At 39.3% G+C, this 18,725-nt stretch overlaps 1 protein-coding gene across 3 annotated transcripts in view; it reads right to left on the reverse strand.

The window, feature by feature from the left end:
- The window catches only part of LOC101740146 (protein kinase C-binding protein NELL1), a 69,836-nt gene that overhangs the window by 9,922 nt on the left and 41,189 nt on the right, over positions 1 to 18,725 (reverse strand). For all 3 annotated transcript variants that reach the window (XM_038014943.2, XM_038014942.2, XM_038014941.2), the window contains exons 3-7: positions 8,885 to 9,035; positions 7,335 to 7,611; positions 7,097 to 7,252; positions 6,895 to 7,023; positions 6,725 to 6,818 (exon numbers count right to left, since the gene is read on the reverse strand). In XM_038014943.2, coding sequence (XP_037870871.1) covers positions 6,725 to 6,818; positions 6,895 to 7,023; positions 7,097 to 7,252; positions 7,335 to 7,611; positions 8,885 to 9,035 — 807 coding nt within the window. The remainder of the gene's footprint in view (positions 1 to 6,724; positions 6,819 to 6,894; positions 7,024 to 7,096; positions 7,253 to 7,334; positions 7,612 to 8,884; positions 9,036 to 18,725) is intronic.

Genomic DNA, 18,725 nt, shown 5'->3' on the forward strand with positions numbered 1-18,725 from the left:
ATTCGAAAACGCATCATAGATATCGTAAGATTTACTTTGAACATTGTGATCTTGTGATTAGCTACCTTCCCATTATTTTTATGTTCACGAGTTATTCACTCGCTTCGCCAACCGCATTTGAACATACAAATACCTACCAAATTGGTCTGTTTTGATTTATTTGAATGAATAACATAATACATATGTACATCGTTCGTGTTTAAAAATTTGTATGTTATTATATTTTATTATCATTTTTGATTTAACTAGGACAGAGGCATAACCTAGGTCGTTTGATATTGTCTGGTTGTTTTATTCTCAACGCGCCAATAATAGCAACTTTTATAGTAGTAGCTGTCTAACTATTTTAAATATTATTATTATTAGTTTATAAGACGACGAGCGCTGCGCTTGCACCTCGCCGCGCGCCCCCTCGCCCCTGCGTCGTTCGTCCGCCCGCGTAATATACTTTATTCACAAAATTATTTGATTTCCCGCGCTGTTTTGCAGATTTTATTTTGTTTCTTTACCTATTAGTTTTATTTAAATTTTAAATATGCCGCCTAAATCTAATAAATCCGAGAACGATTTGAAGCTTTTGTACGCTAAGAGGGATATGATTTATTCACGCGTGCAAACAATTTGTGATAATGCACTTAAGATATCCGACTTAGCAATACGAGACTCATTTCTTTGTTCTATTGAAAACATAGACGATTTGCGCGCGGATTTCGAAAGTATCGTTCATAATATCAACGCATTGCAATTAGAACTAGATCCTGATTACGCCGTCAGTTACTCTGTTATGTCGTCGTTTGATGATCTATATTGCCTTATAAAACGTGTCGCTAAATCTTTAGAAAAAATACCTAGCGCCGGGTATTCGCAAACGGAACCTAAGTTCACCCGCGATAGACCTAGACTACCGCCTATCCACATACCCGAATTTAATGGGGACATCCGTAATTGGGGTTTATTTATAGATAGTTTTGAAAATACAGTAAATCAAAATGATCACTTAACCGATCACGAAAAATTACACTACTTAGTAGAAAAACTTACCGGCAAAGCCCGTGCGGCTTGCGCGGGAATTACGTTTAGTGCCGAAAACTATTCTTTGATTTTGAACACACTCAAAGCCAAATATGAAGATAAACGGTTGATAGCTACCGCGTACCTGGATCAGTTGTTCGAATTAAAACCTATTTTATCGTGTACCGAACAGAATTTGGAGAAATTCTTAGACATATTTGCATCATCTGTTCGGGCTATTAGAAATCTCAACGTCAATGACCTCAGCGACTTTTTATTTTTGTACATTGGCTTAAAAAAGTTAGATTTCGAAACTGTTCGCTTATTTGAAACGAATCAGGGTACTAAGGGTATTGAATTGCCGAAATTTAATGAATTGGAATCATTTTTACGTAATCACATAAGAATACTTCAGCGTACTACGCGACCTCACGAGGTCCCGAAAAGACAACCAGAAAGGCATTTAGAAACGTCCTCAAGACCGCTTAGAACGACTCATAGCTATGTAAATACCGCGGCGTTGCCTGCGTCCGTGCCCGCCAAGTCGACTTGTTTTCTGTGCAAATCTTATCATACACAGTTGTATCAGTGTGCTGGGTTTTTGAAATTGTCGCCTACAAATCGTTATAATTTTGTTCGCGCAAATAACTTGTGTTTAAACTGCCTTAGTGATAAACATCGCGTTGGTGTGTGTAATAGTAGCCACAGTTGTCGCAAATGTTCGTTGAAGCATCATACCTTGCTTCATTTTGATAAAAATAGTAATATAGTAGCCAATAGAAATACAAGCGCAGGTAACCAACCAATGTATGGTAACTCGTCGCTAGCAGTATCAAGCTCGGAGCACTCGCATGGTCGAACTCACGCTGGCGGCACCGCACGTTATACGACACTTCTCGCGCGTCCGGCGTATTCACCCGCGCTTCCCGCCGCTGCTGTCGCTGCCGCTCGCACAGACAGCTCCGCAGCTATCAACTCGGACGGCAACACAAATGACGTCACATTATGCTCGCTGTCTTCCGCTCGCTTACCTACAACTGTTTTGCTTGCGACCGCTCGAGTTGTAATGGTTGATACTTATGGCAAACCGCATCTTGTTCGCGCCCTTTTAGATAGCGCCTCACAGAGTAATTTTATTACTCGTGAATGTTGTCAACGCCTTGGATTAAAATATAGTAACCAGCCTACGTGCCCCGTAGTCAAGGGCATAGGGGGGTCTACTAAGGACATCCAAGGGTCCGTAAAAATTAAATTTGAATCATGTTTTAGCTCGAATGTTTCATTCGAAATAAACTCGCTGGTTGTAGATAAAGTAACGGAGCAACTTCCTACTGTTTCTGTAGATACCTCGTTGTTAGCTAACTTTGATAGTTTGCCGTTAGCCGATGATACTTACGCCGTTCCAGGAGCCGTCGATATTTTGATTGGCGCTTCGATTTTCCCGCACCTCCTGCTGCCACGTAAGGTTCAAGGTCATTCGGCGAACCCCGCACCGCACGCTTTGGAAACTGTTCTCGGTTTTGTTATAGTTGGATCCGCACCCGCTCTTATAAATAGTTACTCGACCGTATCATACTGCTGCGCCGTCGAGCCGCCACTGGACTCCACCGTCCGCCGCTTTTGGGAAATTGAAGAAGTAAATGTTCCGCTGGTTATGAGTCCTGATGATAAGACCGCTGAGGATATTTATTGTAGCACGACCACCCGCGATGAAAGTGGTCGTTATATTGTTGCACTCCCGTTTAAGGGTGATACCTTTTCGCTTGGTGATTCGCGCCTAATGGCCGAAAAACGCTTTTTTTGTTTAGAACGTAAGATGATGGCATCTCCGAAGTTGAAAAAGGCCTACGACGATGTCGTGAATGAATATGTAGATAAGGGTATCATCTCACCTGCTCCCGCTGTACTTGATGAGACGCAAAATGGTCCCTCTTATGTCATCCCGCATCATGGTGTCATTAGGGAGGATAAACTCACCACAAAATTGCGTGTTGTTCTGGATGGCAGTGCTAAGACTAGTACTTCTGTTTCTCTAAACGACATCTTGTATTGTGGTAAAAATCTTCAAGGTAACTTGTTTGATATTATCGTCAATTTTCGTTTATTTATTGTAGCGCTATCTGCAGACATTAGACAAATGTTTCTTTGTATTGGCATTCGGGAATCTGATCGTAGATTCCAAAGATTTTTATATAGGTTTTCCCCACACGAACCATTAAAGGTTTACCAGTTTAACCGCGTTTGTTTCGGACTTAAGTCAAGTCCGTTTCACGCGCTTCGCACTGTGAAGCAGTTAGTTCTTGATGAGGGTGATTCCTACCCCAAGGCAAAAGCTACCATCAATACTGGTCTGTATATGGATGACTTTGCTTATAGTGTAGATAGCGAGCCTGAAGCCATCGAAACAGCTACTCAAGTGATAAGCCTAATGAAGACTGGGCAATTTGACCTTGTTAAGTGGACGAGCAACTCTCAACGTGTTTTGGACTGGATTCCGCCATCGCATCGTCTATCGACGGTTAAGGATTTTGATGTCAATGATACACATAAGATTCTCGGCTTGAGCTGGTCTCCCACATCCGATACATTCAGTCTCAAAATTAGTTCGACCCCGCCAACTTGTACCAAACGCACCATATTGTCTTGTGTCGCTCGCATATGGGACATTATGGGTTTTGTAGCACCTGTAGTGTTATACGCAAAGCTTCTTATTAAAGAGCTTTGGCTTTCTCAGTGTGACTGGGATGACATCGCACCGGACAACGTGGCCAGATTATGGGCTCGCTTCAGGGAAGAGCTTCCTATGCTCGAACATATAGAAATCCCACGTCATGTAGGTATCTCTCGAGATAGTGTAGTCACAATAGTGGGGTTCGCAGATGCTAGTGAGAAGGCTTATGGAGGAGTGGTGTATTTTCACGTTTGCAATGGCGACAATATTACAGTTAGCCTTATTAGTGCGAAATCTAAGGTCTCCCCTCGAAAGGTCGTCTCTCTCGCGCGCCTTGAGCTTTGCGCTTTACTACTATTGACGCGGCTCATTGGTGCCATAGTCAAGGGTTGTAACAACCGCATTAATATTGATAGAATTGCTGGCTTTTCTGACTCAACCGTAGCTTTGTGTTGGGCTCATTCTTCTCCCCACCGTTGGGACACATTTGTTGCTAATAGAGTAGCAAAAATTCAGTCTGAATTATCACCTCAAAATTTATATCACGTCGCTGGAACAGACAATCCTGCCGATTGTCTTTCGCGGGGTTTAACCCCCGCTCAAATATTAGATCATCCGCTCTGGTTTCATGGTCCATCATGGGTACGAGATGCACCCTGTGATTGGCCAGTTAAGCTTTTTAATCCCGCGACTGTCTCTGAACCGCCAGAAGAAAAACGACACACTCTTGTAACTTCTGCGCCAAGAGAAGACTCAGTTATATTATTGTTGGCTAGTCGTGTTTCGTCATGGTCAAAGTTGTTACGTTGCGTGGTATATGTTTGCCGCTTTGCTAAACTGTTACCACAGCAACAGTACATAGTCGCCTCTGACTTTTATAAGGCAGAGCTTATTGTTCTTCGTGAACTGCAACGAGCGCATTTCGTTTCAGAAATTAGCAGCCTAGAGTCTAATAAACCTTGCAGGCGTCCTTTTCAAAATTTGAAGCCTTTCTTACAGGATGGACTCATCCGAGTAGGTGGTCGTTTGAGTCAGTCCAACTTAGGATTTGATCAAAAACACCCCATAGTTTTACCGCGTAAGGGCCACATCCTTGATTTACTGGTCGATTATTATCACAAACTTCACTGTCATGCTGGTCCCGATTTATTGATGTCAATACTTAGACAAAGATATTGGATACTTTCCGCACGTAATTTGATTCGCTCAAGGGTACATAAATGTGTGCCCTGTTATAGACTTCGTCCGCGTCCCATCGCACCTGAAATGGCTGACCACCGTTCTTGTCGCGTTGTAGAAACCGCTAAACCTTTCGTGCATACTGGTACAGACTTTGCTGGACCCTTTAAGGTCACCATCTCACGTGGTCGGGGTATTCGTTCATCGAAAGCATATGTTTGTCTTTTCGTGTGTATGACCACTCGTGCTGTTCATATAGAACTAGCCAGTGATTTGAGCACGCATAGTTTCATGGCTGCTTTTAAAAGATTTTTATCGCGCCGAGGTCCTGTAGGTTGTATGTACTCAGATAACGGTACAAATTATGTGGGTGCCAAACGCAATATTTCGGAAGTTCACGCTTTTTTGAACTCTAAATACTACAAAACTGAATTCGCACATATGTTAGCAGAAAATCGCATTAAATGGCAGTTTAATACGCCCGCCGCAAGTCACTTCGGCGGAAATTGGGAAGCAAATATAAAAAGCCTTAAATCCCATCTTTATAGAGTTGTAGGGTTGCAGATTCTCACTTTCGAAGAGTTGAGTACCGTGCTCACTCAAATAGAAGCCGTGATGAACACACGTCCGCTATGTAGGACACTGTCTGGCGACCCAGCTGAGCCGTTAGCTTTGACTCCGGCTCACTTTTTGTCGTTGACGCCGCTTAAATATTTACCCGCTAGAGATATTGACGAAGACAGGCAGCATATTCTCTCGCGTCACTCTCTTTTAGATAAATTAGTTCAGTCATTTTGGAAACGTTGGAAAACAGACTACTTACATACGCTACAATCGCGCCAAAAATGGAACACTCCATCCAACCCAATCGTTGTTGGAAAAGTAGTAATTTTAATGACGGAAAACGCGCCCCCGCTACATTGGCCTTTAGGAGTAGTGGAGGAGGTTTTTCCTGGTTCAAATGGAGTGATTAGAACTGTACGCGTTAGGACCGCAACCGGATCGTATCTACGCCCGGTTATTCGCCTCTGCCCTTTACCTAATTCACAATAGAATAACTTCAGTATTAGATATAAGGTATTCGTTAGATTTAGTTTAATATACATAGATAACATAGATATAGATAGATAGATAGATAGATCTTCGCATAGGTGTTTGGTAGGTTAGCTTTTTATTTCTTGAAGGTAACCCTTCAAACTGGGGGGGAATGGTTGCGCCAGCGTCATAACAGATTTGTAGATGGATGTTTTTATAATAATATGGCAGCTATGACACTTTTCCCTTCCCCTTCCTCACCCATCCCCCGCGCCCTGGATTGGCTAGTACGAGCGACGCGGGCACACAGAACACAAAAGAAAAAAGAAGAAATATATGGCGGTTACCTAGCGCGCGCTCCGCATTACAGAAATAAGTTATTTGTGATTTAATTATTGAGATGGCCTAAGACTTTATTCTCATACAACATCAGTGTCAGTGTATCACAGTGTCGTGCAAGATAGAAGATACACCAACTGGCTTCAAGCACTTTTAGCAGCCGTGATTCGGACGACTCCATCCTCTCCAGGTACGGCGTTTTCCTTCACAATTTCCCTCGGGTTGTGTTCCTTTGTTTCTTCCCGCCACGACCCGAGAAAGTGTCATAGTTGAACAACGCAAATACAGTCCACACTCATTTTTGTATTAGATGACCGTTACAATTTGGTCTACCAACCGCATAGCGCAACCAAAATTGAAATGTGAAAAATGCATATTTCAAATTCCAACTGAATCATAGTAGCCGTATTGCCGTCGTCCAAATCTGATATTTGGAATGATCCAGTAGAAATTTTCGAGATGGGAAAATATAATATAAACAATACGCACTCAGACACGTAGGACAGCACTCTCCCGGATGTAATACAGGATTCTTGCATTCCGCTCTGTCGCATTCTACTGGCCTGCACGTTATCTCACCGTGCTGTAACGATTAATAAAACCACATTTCAGAATATCTGTATGAATAGTTAGTTGAAGTTTGAGTATTATTTGCATACCACGCAGGAGCAACGATTGCAGTCTCGCTGCCAAGTGGCGCCGTCAGCGTGCACTGTCCCATTAGAGTAGCATGACTTCTGACAGTCGCACTGCTCTAACCTGGATATCCTAGCTTCTGCACCTACTAGCTGTAATGTAATATTCTTTGATTTAGTAATCTGATACAATTTTATACAAAAAAATAGAGGTTAGCTATTTTACTTTGAGCGAAAGGTCGTGGATATGTGTAGTGAGTTCTTGTACGGTAGCCTGAAGTAGCGCGAATTGTCCGCAAGTGGGACACTCCGAGTCTAAGCCCGGACATTGGGCCAGATAGCCGTGCGGCCCGCTCACCAGCCTCACCTCCTGGAGAGCTCCCTGTAATGTAAAAAAAAATGCGTTCACAATGTGGGTATAATTTAAATTAGTCCAAATAGTAGTGGAGTAACAATAAATTAACCTTGAATAAGGAATGTTTGTTGTTTCTCTGACCGATCCATAGCGTGAGCTGTGGCTGAGTGAAGTTTCGATCGGGCGGTGGGATGAGTCGCCGGTACAGGAGGTGGCAGTCGACGTACAGAGTGGCCTGCGCGCCGGAGACCGACAGTGCCACTCGGTGCCACGAGCCGTCCGCCAGCCGAAACGGGAAGGTCTCGACGCGCGGCGCGGCCCCTCCCGCTGCCACGTAGTGCAGCCGAACCTCGTCGCGCCGGCCGCTCGACTGCACCTCGAGGTACCTGCGCAGCGCCACACGATACACACACTCACGCGGCCCTCGGACTGACTCCGCCGCGCCCTCGCTTACTGTTCCGAGGTACACAATAAACAAAGCAAATAACACACAATTTTAATGGCGGCGGGCGGAACCGACCGCGAGCGGACATCGGCTCGCTCTACATCTCAATATCGCTCGGCCTGGATGGGGGACCATGTACCTCGGAACGAATCGCGTTCGGTGTCGACGGAGTCACTCTGGTGTCTGATTAAATGCTTCGGTGTCGCGGAGACAGTCTCGCGGCGTGCCCGGTGGGTATTATTAAAATTAAACGATCGACATGTCACTCAATGGTTGAATAGCACCATAGAGTTACAAGACGATGCGCTTTACGTCGGACACGACGCGAGACCGTTCGGATTCCCATGTCGCTTGGAATGCATGTGCGAACGAGGCCGGCGGTGTCCCCTCGTAGCGCGTGCGAGCCGCGCCCCCGCCGCAACCATCTCGACATCCAGCCGGTCACATCGGATACTCAGTTAGCGGTTAGACATCACAATATACGTCAAGACACAGAACACAAGACGGACGATGGAGGAGAACGCGGGGAGCCCATGCAAAAATGCTCGCCCGCGCACACATACATCCATGCAGAGGTGACAGAGAGCGCAATCAACGGATCGAGGAGGACATTCCGAGGCACAGGACATTCCAAGATACATGATTCTCCCCTTTGCGCGCGCACGCATGCCGCCGGTGATTCTATGCGGGATGCGTGCGCGCGCAGCGATGTTGAGATCTAGAACTCACCGTACAGTAGACGCGTATCGCACGTCCCGCCGCCGTCACGCCATCTTCGCCTTTGCTGTTCTTACAGGGCTTCATGTTGCAGGCCTTTTTACCATCAACGAATTAATAAACTTGAAACTATTTCAAAATTTGCTATTTAATTTTTAATTTGTTGTTTATCCGAATAAATAGAAACAATGAGATAAATACGTATTTTCGACAGGAATCGTTTATGACCTTATTGTGATTCTTCGATCTTATTATGATCTTATGAATTGGAATAAAATTTAAAAGGGTTCAGAGTAACATTAACACAACCATTTTGTTGTGCTTTACCGTCATTTAATACTATATATAATATATTTCAATTATTTTCACAATGATTCTCATTTGCATTAAAGCATTAAACTTAGATATAATATTTATTTCATATAATATATAAATTATAACACAAGTATGTACTAAAAGCACTATTAACATCGAGTAACACAAAGCGACTAGTGTACCTGTTGAATCCATGTGAAAAAGAAATAATTGTGCCAGAATTGGCGGGCTCTTGCCGGAGCGAGGTCAGCACCGTGAACTCGGGCGAGCGACGCAGCAACTCTGCCGCGTGGTTAAACGCCTCCCCTTCGATTTGTAGCGAACGTGAATCACCTGGAAAAAATAACATTTTATTTTTACTATATTTTTTTTCTATTTTTATGTGGTTGATTCGAATTCTTTTGTCTAAGCACCTATATATACATATAATCTGAATCTCGGAAACGGCTCCAACGAATTTCATAAAATTTAGTATATAGGGGATTTCGGGGGCGATAAATCGATCTAGCTACGATTTATTTTCAGGAAATGTTGTTTTATTCGTGTTTTCAATAATCAACTTTATCGATAATTTTGATTTTTTCTTCAAATAACTAGTTCATATTTTCGAAGTTATACTTCTTTAGGCGCGTTATGAAAAATTGATGAGAGTGAAACTTTACGATGCGCGCGCACCGTGACACAAAATTAACAGAAATGAAGTTGCCCACTAAATCGCTCATTACAATACGACCGACGTAACTTGGTGAGTCTGAATATAGCCGCAGGTGAACTTTCGCGCATGTACACTCGTAAAAAAAGTGTTATTAGCATTCATTTTTTAGTAATATAAATGACAAAATTATTATTTAATATAATTCATTCTTAATATTATTAAAATATTAACGTTAAATATTTATTATTAATTATTTAATATTAAAAATAAAAAAATAATAAAAATAAAGTATAACTTCTTACGCGTGTACATAAGCACAGCACCCTTTTTTTATTATTCTGTCGATAAGATCGAAAATTATTATTCATAATTCATAATTTACTTATTTCATATTATATTTCATAATTTATTTAAATATAATTTCTGAAAAACACAATTTAAAAAAAATAAAATTGCGGTCATTATCTCGTATAATTAGTACATGAAGCAAAAACTTTGCAAAAACAAACAAAAGCAACTCCTTCTTACAAAAATAGCGCGAACGGAGGATTATGAAATTTCCCACACTTGTAGAGAACATAGAGAAGGAGCGCAGAATGTAATTTTTTTTTTAATTATTCCTAAAAATACATTAAGTCAATTAAAATATATATTACATACTACCATGCCTTTGACACCCACATGCATGCATACTATTTGTTTATTGTCAAACTTTTCTTATTGCTTATAGTCTGTGGTCATATTGAAAATAGATTAAATATTGTTTGTCTTTATTAATATTTGTCTAAGTTTAAAGTGTAATCTTGTGATTATAGAAGTTTGATAGTCTTTGACAATAGAATCATAATAGTGTACAAACTTATAATTTCAATTAATTAGTGATGTAGATTGGGAGAGGCCTATGTCCAGCAGTGGACGACTGTGGGCTGTTGATGATGATGATGATGATGATAGTCGAATTTCGACTACCGGGGGACCACTAGTTAATAATTAATTCTAAGTCTATGAGATTAAGATTGAAGCGTCCGTATGGTGACTATTGGTTAAGGTTAGCTAGCGGCCTGGCTCTGTCCCTGGCTATCTGAAGTCCACGGGTGATGATGAACACTCATCATCAGGTTGGCCGTATACTCGTCTGCATACAAGGGCAATAAAAAAGACGCCTGGTGTAGTACCAGCATCGAACAATACGACTATGATTATTTATTCAAATCAGTAATGAGTGTAGACAGATAAGTATAAGATATATTTATATTGTATAAGATAAGTTCTTTTTTTTATTATTCTTTATTAGAGCCATACACCTATTAGGTTAAGTCGGCTAAAAGGTATAAGTTTTTCTAATGAAATAAGTAGGTACGTACTAACTCATAAATATGAAGAATTTCTACGATGAAAATTTTTATCGCGTAATAATATTAAAATTCCATAAAAATTACAATTTGCGTACTTACTATGCAATTGAGACACTGACCTCAAGTCCCAAAGCAGGTAGCAGCATCCACGTTACAATGTCTATGGGGTCCCGTAATCACTTAATCCCAAGAGGGTCGTGAGCTCATTGACCCATCGTAACTATTAAAATTAAAGATTTTCTCTTATTTTTACAGCTCATATCATACATCATATCTTAGGCTTAAGAGTTAAACCGTTAACGACCGTTTTTATTGTATAAATCGATTCGATTTCACTTATTCGAATATAAAATAATGAAATATGGCTCGATAAATAAATACATAAACAACATCGGGTAATTACTTGACGGATCGCCAATACGATTCTATTGTCCAAACGACCGAGTAATAAAGTGAGCAATATACAGAGATTTAAATCGGCGAGGGTGAACGCGATGACGAATTATTATCTGTCGTCAATGATGCCCCGCGGTGAAGGGCGAAGCCTGAAGGGAGTACCGCGAGGGATGTGACCCAACAAAAATATTTCAATTTAATTATTCCAGAGTAATTACCTACGCGTTATATTTCGGCGTTAATCCCCAACATAGGCTCATGGCTCATTTGTCTTATTGATAAGCGCGGTATATTCTAAGTACTCCTTTTTTTTGTGTTTTCGAAAGCAAGCTTTCGGTCTGCCAGATGTAGAGTGGTCACCGCGCTCATTAATATCGGCAATGCAACAAACTGATGCTCCGTCACCAACTAAGATTAGCAACATCGCGTTTATCAATAAAAAACAAAGAAATTTTGATAAAACCGTGAATGACAACAAGCTATACTAAGTCTTGTATGGAGCAATCAACGAGATCGAAATTTTACCAAATGTAATTTGTAGCAAAAAGTTTTCCAAGAAAGGTCAACGCACCTACATAACTCGAACTGTGTTGCTCCATCAAACAACTTAAAAATTACCCTTCATATACATCAAATACTGACAATCAAATATACTAGTGGTCGCCCGGTAGTCGAAATTCAACGATAATTAATTGAAATTATAAGTTTGAACATTATTATAATTCTATTATATATTCTATCTAATCAAAGACTATACTTCTTTTTTTATTTTATTCTTTATTAAAGCCATACCTATTAGGTTAAGTCGGCTGACTATACTTCTTAAATCACAGATTTCGCCAAGGCTACACTATAGATAAATTATATTGAAGACAAACAATATTAACCTATTCTCAATTTGACTTTATACAATAAACAAAAGAGTATATAATATATCCGTGTGTGTTTGGTAGTGTGTGTAATGTTTTAATAATTTAATGTATTTTTTTATGCATAATTATAAAAAAATATTAGCATTCTGCACTCCTTCTCTATATTCTCTATAAGTATGGGAAATTTCATACTCCTCCGTCCGCGCAATTTTCGTAAAAAGGGTTGCAAAGTTTTTGCTTCACGTATTAATATATGTACCTATATAGATGTCAAAACTTTTACCGAATAAAAATTGCATCAATGTATTACATTGTAATGTTACAACATAATAATGCTGTCTGCGTAAAATACAAAAATAACGATAAATAAACAAAACTACTCGCGTATTAATTAATACAAGTAAAAGTTTGACGTAACATCGACAGTGGAACTGCTCGGGTGGGTTCAATGACTTTCAAACCCACACTAGACACACCTACGTTCCAACTAATACCCTCACATTATACGAGATTAAAGGAAAACAAGCGAGTGGGAAACTTCTCGGGAAAACGAATTACATAAACGTAAATTAGATAGAGTTGTTTTCGTTCTTAGATTTATTTGAAAATTCAATACTATGTAGAGCTAGGAAAATGTGAGTTTCCATTGCCTTTGCTATTGAGCACTTTAGAGAATGATGAATGAAATTTTAGACTGTGTACTCAAATTTTAGTGTGTAATGTACTGTATGATAATGCTTGTACATCCACATGGACTCCGGTTACCACTTCAATTGTTAAGTAAGTTACCACTTGAGTGAAAATGATGAAAATGACTTTCCATTACGTTTGCTATTGAGCGCTTTATAGAATGCTGAATAAAATTTTAAGCTGTGTACTCAAATTTTAGTGTGTAATACTTGTACATCTACATGGGCTCCGGTTACCACTTAAAACCAGGTGGGTCGTGAGTTAGTTCATCCACCTCTGGATCAAAAACGAACAATCTTTATTAGCAGGTGACCAACTGTAAATGAAGATGTCCGAAGCATTCGTGTTGAGCGATGCACCGGTGTTCGAATCTCACGCGGGTACTAATTTTTCTAATGAAATACGTACTCAACGAATGTTCAAGATTGACTTCCACGTCGAAGTAATAAAATCGTGTAATAAAAATGAAACCCGCAAAATTATAATTTGCGTAATTACTGGTGGTAGGACCTCTTGTGAGTCCGCGCGGGTAGGTACCACCACCCTGCCTATTTCTGCCGTAATGCGTTCCGGTTTGAAGGGTGGGGCAGCCGTTGTAACTATACTTGAGACCTTAGAACTTATATCTCAAGGTGTGTGGCGCATTTACGTTGTGGATGTCTATGGGCTCCAGTAACCACTTAACACTAGGTGGGCTGTGGGCTCGTCCACCCATCTAAGCAATTAAAAAAAAAAAGACTTTTCTCGTTCGATACATATACTTAAATGATTATCACAAATTTGGTATCCACAATTACCGAACCTGTGACTTTCATTGTGAGTACTGTCGCGCGTCTTGGTAAGATGAAGGGTCTGTCATAAATAGATAACGCACCCTAAAACAATTTAGTCAGGGGTTGGGGAAAAAAATTGCCGAATAAACGAATTCACTTGAACAGCGTTTTTAATAAAAGACGAATTTTTAAAAAACATACATGAAAGTTCAATGCACCGATATTGTCCAAGCATTTCACGTTCAAGGGTTTACAAGTTTGCATAATTTTCATGTATGCTCCATAAAAGCTGTATTGGATTTGTATATGTGTTTATATGTATTAGTATTTTATTCAAAAATTACAAAATACAAAAATTTTATTATGAAAATAAAGAATGTTTGTAAGAATGTTTGTATTTTGTATTGTATTTTATTCTATCACCGCGAGTGTTAGATAAAATTAAAACTACTTTTGCGGTTGAATCTCGCGTTTTTAATTCGAATACTTTTCAGTTTTCGTGGTTCACAGAACGAACGAAGGTGTTATTCATCAAAATTTCAATATTATCAATAAGCTAGTACAATATTTAGTAGTAGTTCTGATTATCTATCTTCTACCTTCTATCTATCTATCTTCTATCTTCTATATAAATATATATATAAATTAATTGCTGTTTGTTAGTCTCACTAAAGAACGGCCGGACCGATTTGGCTAATTTTGGTCTTGAATTATTCGTGGAAGTCCAGAGAAGGTTTAAAAGATGAAAAAATATGAAAATTATAGAAAAACAAACAATTTTGTTTTTCCTTCGATGTGTCCCCCGTCGGACGGATTCTTTTAATTTTTTTAAGTTTATACAAAAGTTTAGGTCTTTTATTAATCGATTGAGGCACAACGAAGTCTGCCGGGTCGGCTAGTATATTTATATTATTTTCACAACAGCAATACCAATAACTGGTATAAAATCCGAGCACAAAATTGTTTCCCATATTCTTCCGTTTAATTAAGTCCGACCGCGTATCCGCCGGCGTGCGCAAATATTTGCCGGGCTTTGTACAAACATTGGATTGTAGGACCCCGCACTGGATATATTTTATAGACATTCGTTTATCACTCGGCCGCACGTGCCGAATATTTCCTCGTTCTGTTCGCGAAATTTTAATAATGCCATTTTGAATTTATGATCCACGCAAACGTCTAAAGAATCTACAGGGTGCTGTATATAATGAATGCAAAAAATATAAAGGGTGTGCATATGTTCTCGAAATTGAAAGTTTTATCGTCGTCGTGGCTTAAAGGCTGCGACGTTCGGTGTAATTAAGGCATTGGTTGTATACTTGATGTTTCTACCTTATCTCTAATAGTGGATGACGTTTTCATGTCTATAGGCTCTGATAAGAATTGAATACCAGACGTGGATCGTTCACTCGTAGATGAAATAAACGAAAATCGCAACAAGAAGATATCTGCCAGATGCGGCCCGCGTTCCCTGAGGGCTCTACGAAAGACCCACGCGCTAGTTTATTTTGATTACATTACACATTCGAGTGCAAAATAAATTTCGAAATACAAATTTCCCGAACGTTTATTTCATTCCATTCTATTTTCTTCGGTTTTCTATAACTATAAGCATAACTAGAACTAAACTACTATTGAGGTATTCTTTCTCAGTCGTCTGCGACCACGAAAACTGTAAACTGTAACTGTAAACGTCAGAAAAGATATAATGATTATAAAAAACGCGAATTTGGAACGTAAAAGCAGTTTTAAATTATTTATTGTTTTTTTGAAATTGTTTATTGTCCGGCTTGTGTGTGTGTGAGTTTTGTTAATGTTAATGTGGGTGAATATTTATTTTTTTGATATATTATAGGGGTGGACGAGCTCACGGCGCACCTGGTTTTAAGTGGTAACCGGAGCCCAGAGACATCAACAACGTAAATGCCGCCACCCACCTCGAGATATGAGTTCTTTGGTCTCAGTTTTTACAGTACAACTGCTGCCTCACCCTTCAAACCGAAAAGCTTACTGCTTCACTGGGGTGGTGGTGTGGACTCACAAGACGTCCTACCACCAGTAAAAAAGTGAATGTTAATGCAACTACTCAGACTCTTAATTGCTTAAACCAAAAGATCGATACCTCCAGGGAATTAAAACTCTAAGTTATTTTAACTTTGAAACGAGTGACGCAAGAAGGGAAAGCCACCACCAAGTAGCTAAAAAACCATGTTAAAGTTCACAAAGTCATGACCGGTTGATTAAGTGACGTCACAAGCCGACTCACCGAACTAATTTGATCACGAACCAGTGAACTCCAATGGTGCGAATAAACATTTTGTACAGCCCTAGCATGACATAACACACTATTTTACAGACGCTAATAATTGTAAAACGTATTTTATCGATGGAATCCAGTTACCGCTTAACGTCAGAAGAGACGCGAACTTGTCTGGATATCTAAAAAAATCACGAAAATAAATTCAAATATTTTATGTTCGAAACAATATAATTATAGTATTAAAAGCGCATAAATAGTTAGGTCAGTAGATAGTCAAAATGAAATACTCTGAAAGTGGAAGTTATCATATCTAAATAAGTTCGTGGGTAGGTAGATATGTTTGATGCGAGCGTGTGGCATATGATGCCGACAGACACCAACATGCCACTGAAACAATACCCTTGACATTCATTATTTAAACTTGAAAAAATATCATTATATTATTTCACCTCATTCGTATTAATGGATTGCGTATTTTTTAACAGGTATGTAAAACCAATATCGGTCAAAAAAATTTCTGGTCTTTACTGGTGGTGGTAGGACCTTTTGTGAGTCTGCACGGGTAGGTACCACCGCCCTGCCTATTTCTGCCATGAAGCAATAATGCGTTTGGGTTTGAAGGGTGGGGCAGCCGTTTTAACTTTACTGAGATTTTAGAACTTATATCTCAAGGTCGGTGGCGCATTTACGTTGTAGCTGTCCATTGCCTCCAGTAATCACTTAACACCAGGTGGGCTGTGAGCTCGTGAAAATAAAAAAAGCCTTTTAAATTATAATTGAGAATTACAGATTACATTTGGATTCTTAATGTAGAAGACGAAGAATTGAATTCACAAGTTAATTATCACACGTAGCACATGTAAGGATTCTCTAGTTCATTTACGTACTAAAAACTGTAATTTATTCAATGTCTGAGTGATCGTAAATTTTATGTAGCGACTAGTTAAAAAAATCTTCTTGATCTAAAATCATTCTTTAATCTGTTGAAGTTGCAGGCGAGATTGTTTACTTGCAAACGATTAACAGGAGAACAGAAGAGAAGTACAAAAGTATGTCGGACGCAAAATGTATAAATGGGCTCGGATATCTCCGGGGACGAGAGTTCTATTCAAACGATCCCTCGGACCTTGCGTTTGATGTTTGACACTTGAAAGCGGCACAGAACAATATGGCAACGAATGGCATCCCCACAAATCAGGGTGAACACCCTTGAACAATTACGACGGCGAACGCGACTCGGCTAATGGCCGGGATTGCGTTACGCGAAAGTAAAATTGAACCAAGCATACGAATGCTAGGGATGTGAATATACTTTGGTATTTTTTTTATTAGGAATTTATATTACATTTGTATTCGTATTTTGTTTGCTGCTGTCCTTAATATACTGTATATTTTTCGTTTAATTTATGACACGTCTATAATAAATACAAAAAATACGTACTATAAAAGAAATATGTCTAATTTAAATCGAAATTGTTTTCTTGAAAATAACTTTATTGCCATACCTAATCGATGATAGCCTAAGGAGCAAATCTAGCGCTTAGCAAGAGCAATGCTTTACTGAATCTACCTACACTGGATTGGAATGAACCTATGGGCTATCTATGGGCTAGGTTGTACGTTGGACTCTTTATCAAATTAATCAGTGACAGTGACGATAGTAAATGGAGAGGAATCAATAAGAAATGTTTATGGTGGGAATGTAATAATATGTATTTAATAAAGCAGCCACGGTAACAGGGTTATCGTGCCGCACCGCTTTTTCGAAGAATCAAACAGTTCAGTGGACATGAAAATATTCAAACAGTTTATCAAGCAGTTATAGTTCTCGGGCAATCCAATGCCTACGCAATCGAATTCCGATTAGGACCGATACTTGGGGGGGATGTCGAACTGCCAGCAATAACTAACAAACAAGTTTCCTAGATAAAACACAGCCCTAAGACCAATTTGTGGGAAACAAACATTCCTATTCGGTTATGACAGGACTCGTGACAATTCATGGCACGTTATTTACTGGCCACGGAGAGGGACTGCTTGTATTTGTCGGTCGGATTACTCTCCGTCTGGTAATGGGACGTGCGACACTAAGGGATTACAATCAATTTACATCGTGGTTGCGATTCCAACGGGGCCATTGAGCGAACGTGCGGATTAAGGCTAATTGTTTCGGATTACTGAGGGAAATCGCGTTCGGGAATCCGAAGCTTTATTGCTAATTCTTGTTATTATGTGGACAGAATACCGTTTTGCATTACGTAATAAAATCCTATTAGTATTTTTTTCAAGTCTTTTAATTGATAGTAAACTGAATCTCCATTTTTATTCTATAAAAACAGTACATGTTAAACCATTTAAAATACTCCCTCGCTGGAAAAAACAATCAAGAAAATGCATCGACTTCATTATTTTTAACAAAAAAAAAAAAAACGCAATCGTCAAGAAATAGGGGGAACACAATAAGCTAACCCTTGGCGCCGTCGGAAGTACGAACAATCTTTTGAATTTGATTCGAAATTCATTGAAATAGCCTTCTGAGCTTCCCTTTTATAACAGCCCTTTATAGGTCCTAAACATTCGCCTGTGAACTTTTTAACATATTTTAAAGATATTACAAAGGAACTAAAGCGATCAATAATTCTTACATTTCAATCGAGTAATATTAAAAGAGTAGTATCGGAAAAACTAGTAAAGCTATGTTTTGATAATGTTTTTAGGAATTTCAGATATTTCATTTCATTTGCCTTATAAGGCAACAGGGGAAAGTATTTTTTCAAACAGCCAAAGCTTGTCTTGGTAATGACTTTGAATTTTGATTGATTTCCATCCAAATAGATGATTTTATTTATTTTTATATTTTTATTTATGTACACACAAAAAAGAAGACATAGTACAGAGTAATAGGAAAATTACCTAGGCGGCACTGAAAATTTCGGGAATTAACGAAGTGACACAACATTACTATTTAAAAATGTATTTATTGCTTTTCGAAGTATTCTCCGCGAAATTTGACACATTTTTC

This window comes from Bombyx mori, chromosome 13, assembly GCF_030269925.1.
Source record: "Bombyx mori chromosome 13, ASM3026992v2".
NCBI lineage: Eukaryota > Metazoa > Arthropoda > Insecta > Lepidoptera > Bombycidae > Bombyx > Bombyx mori.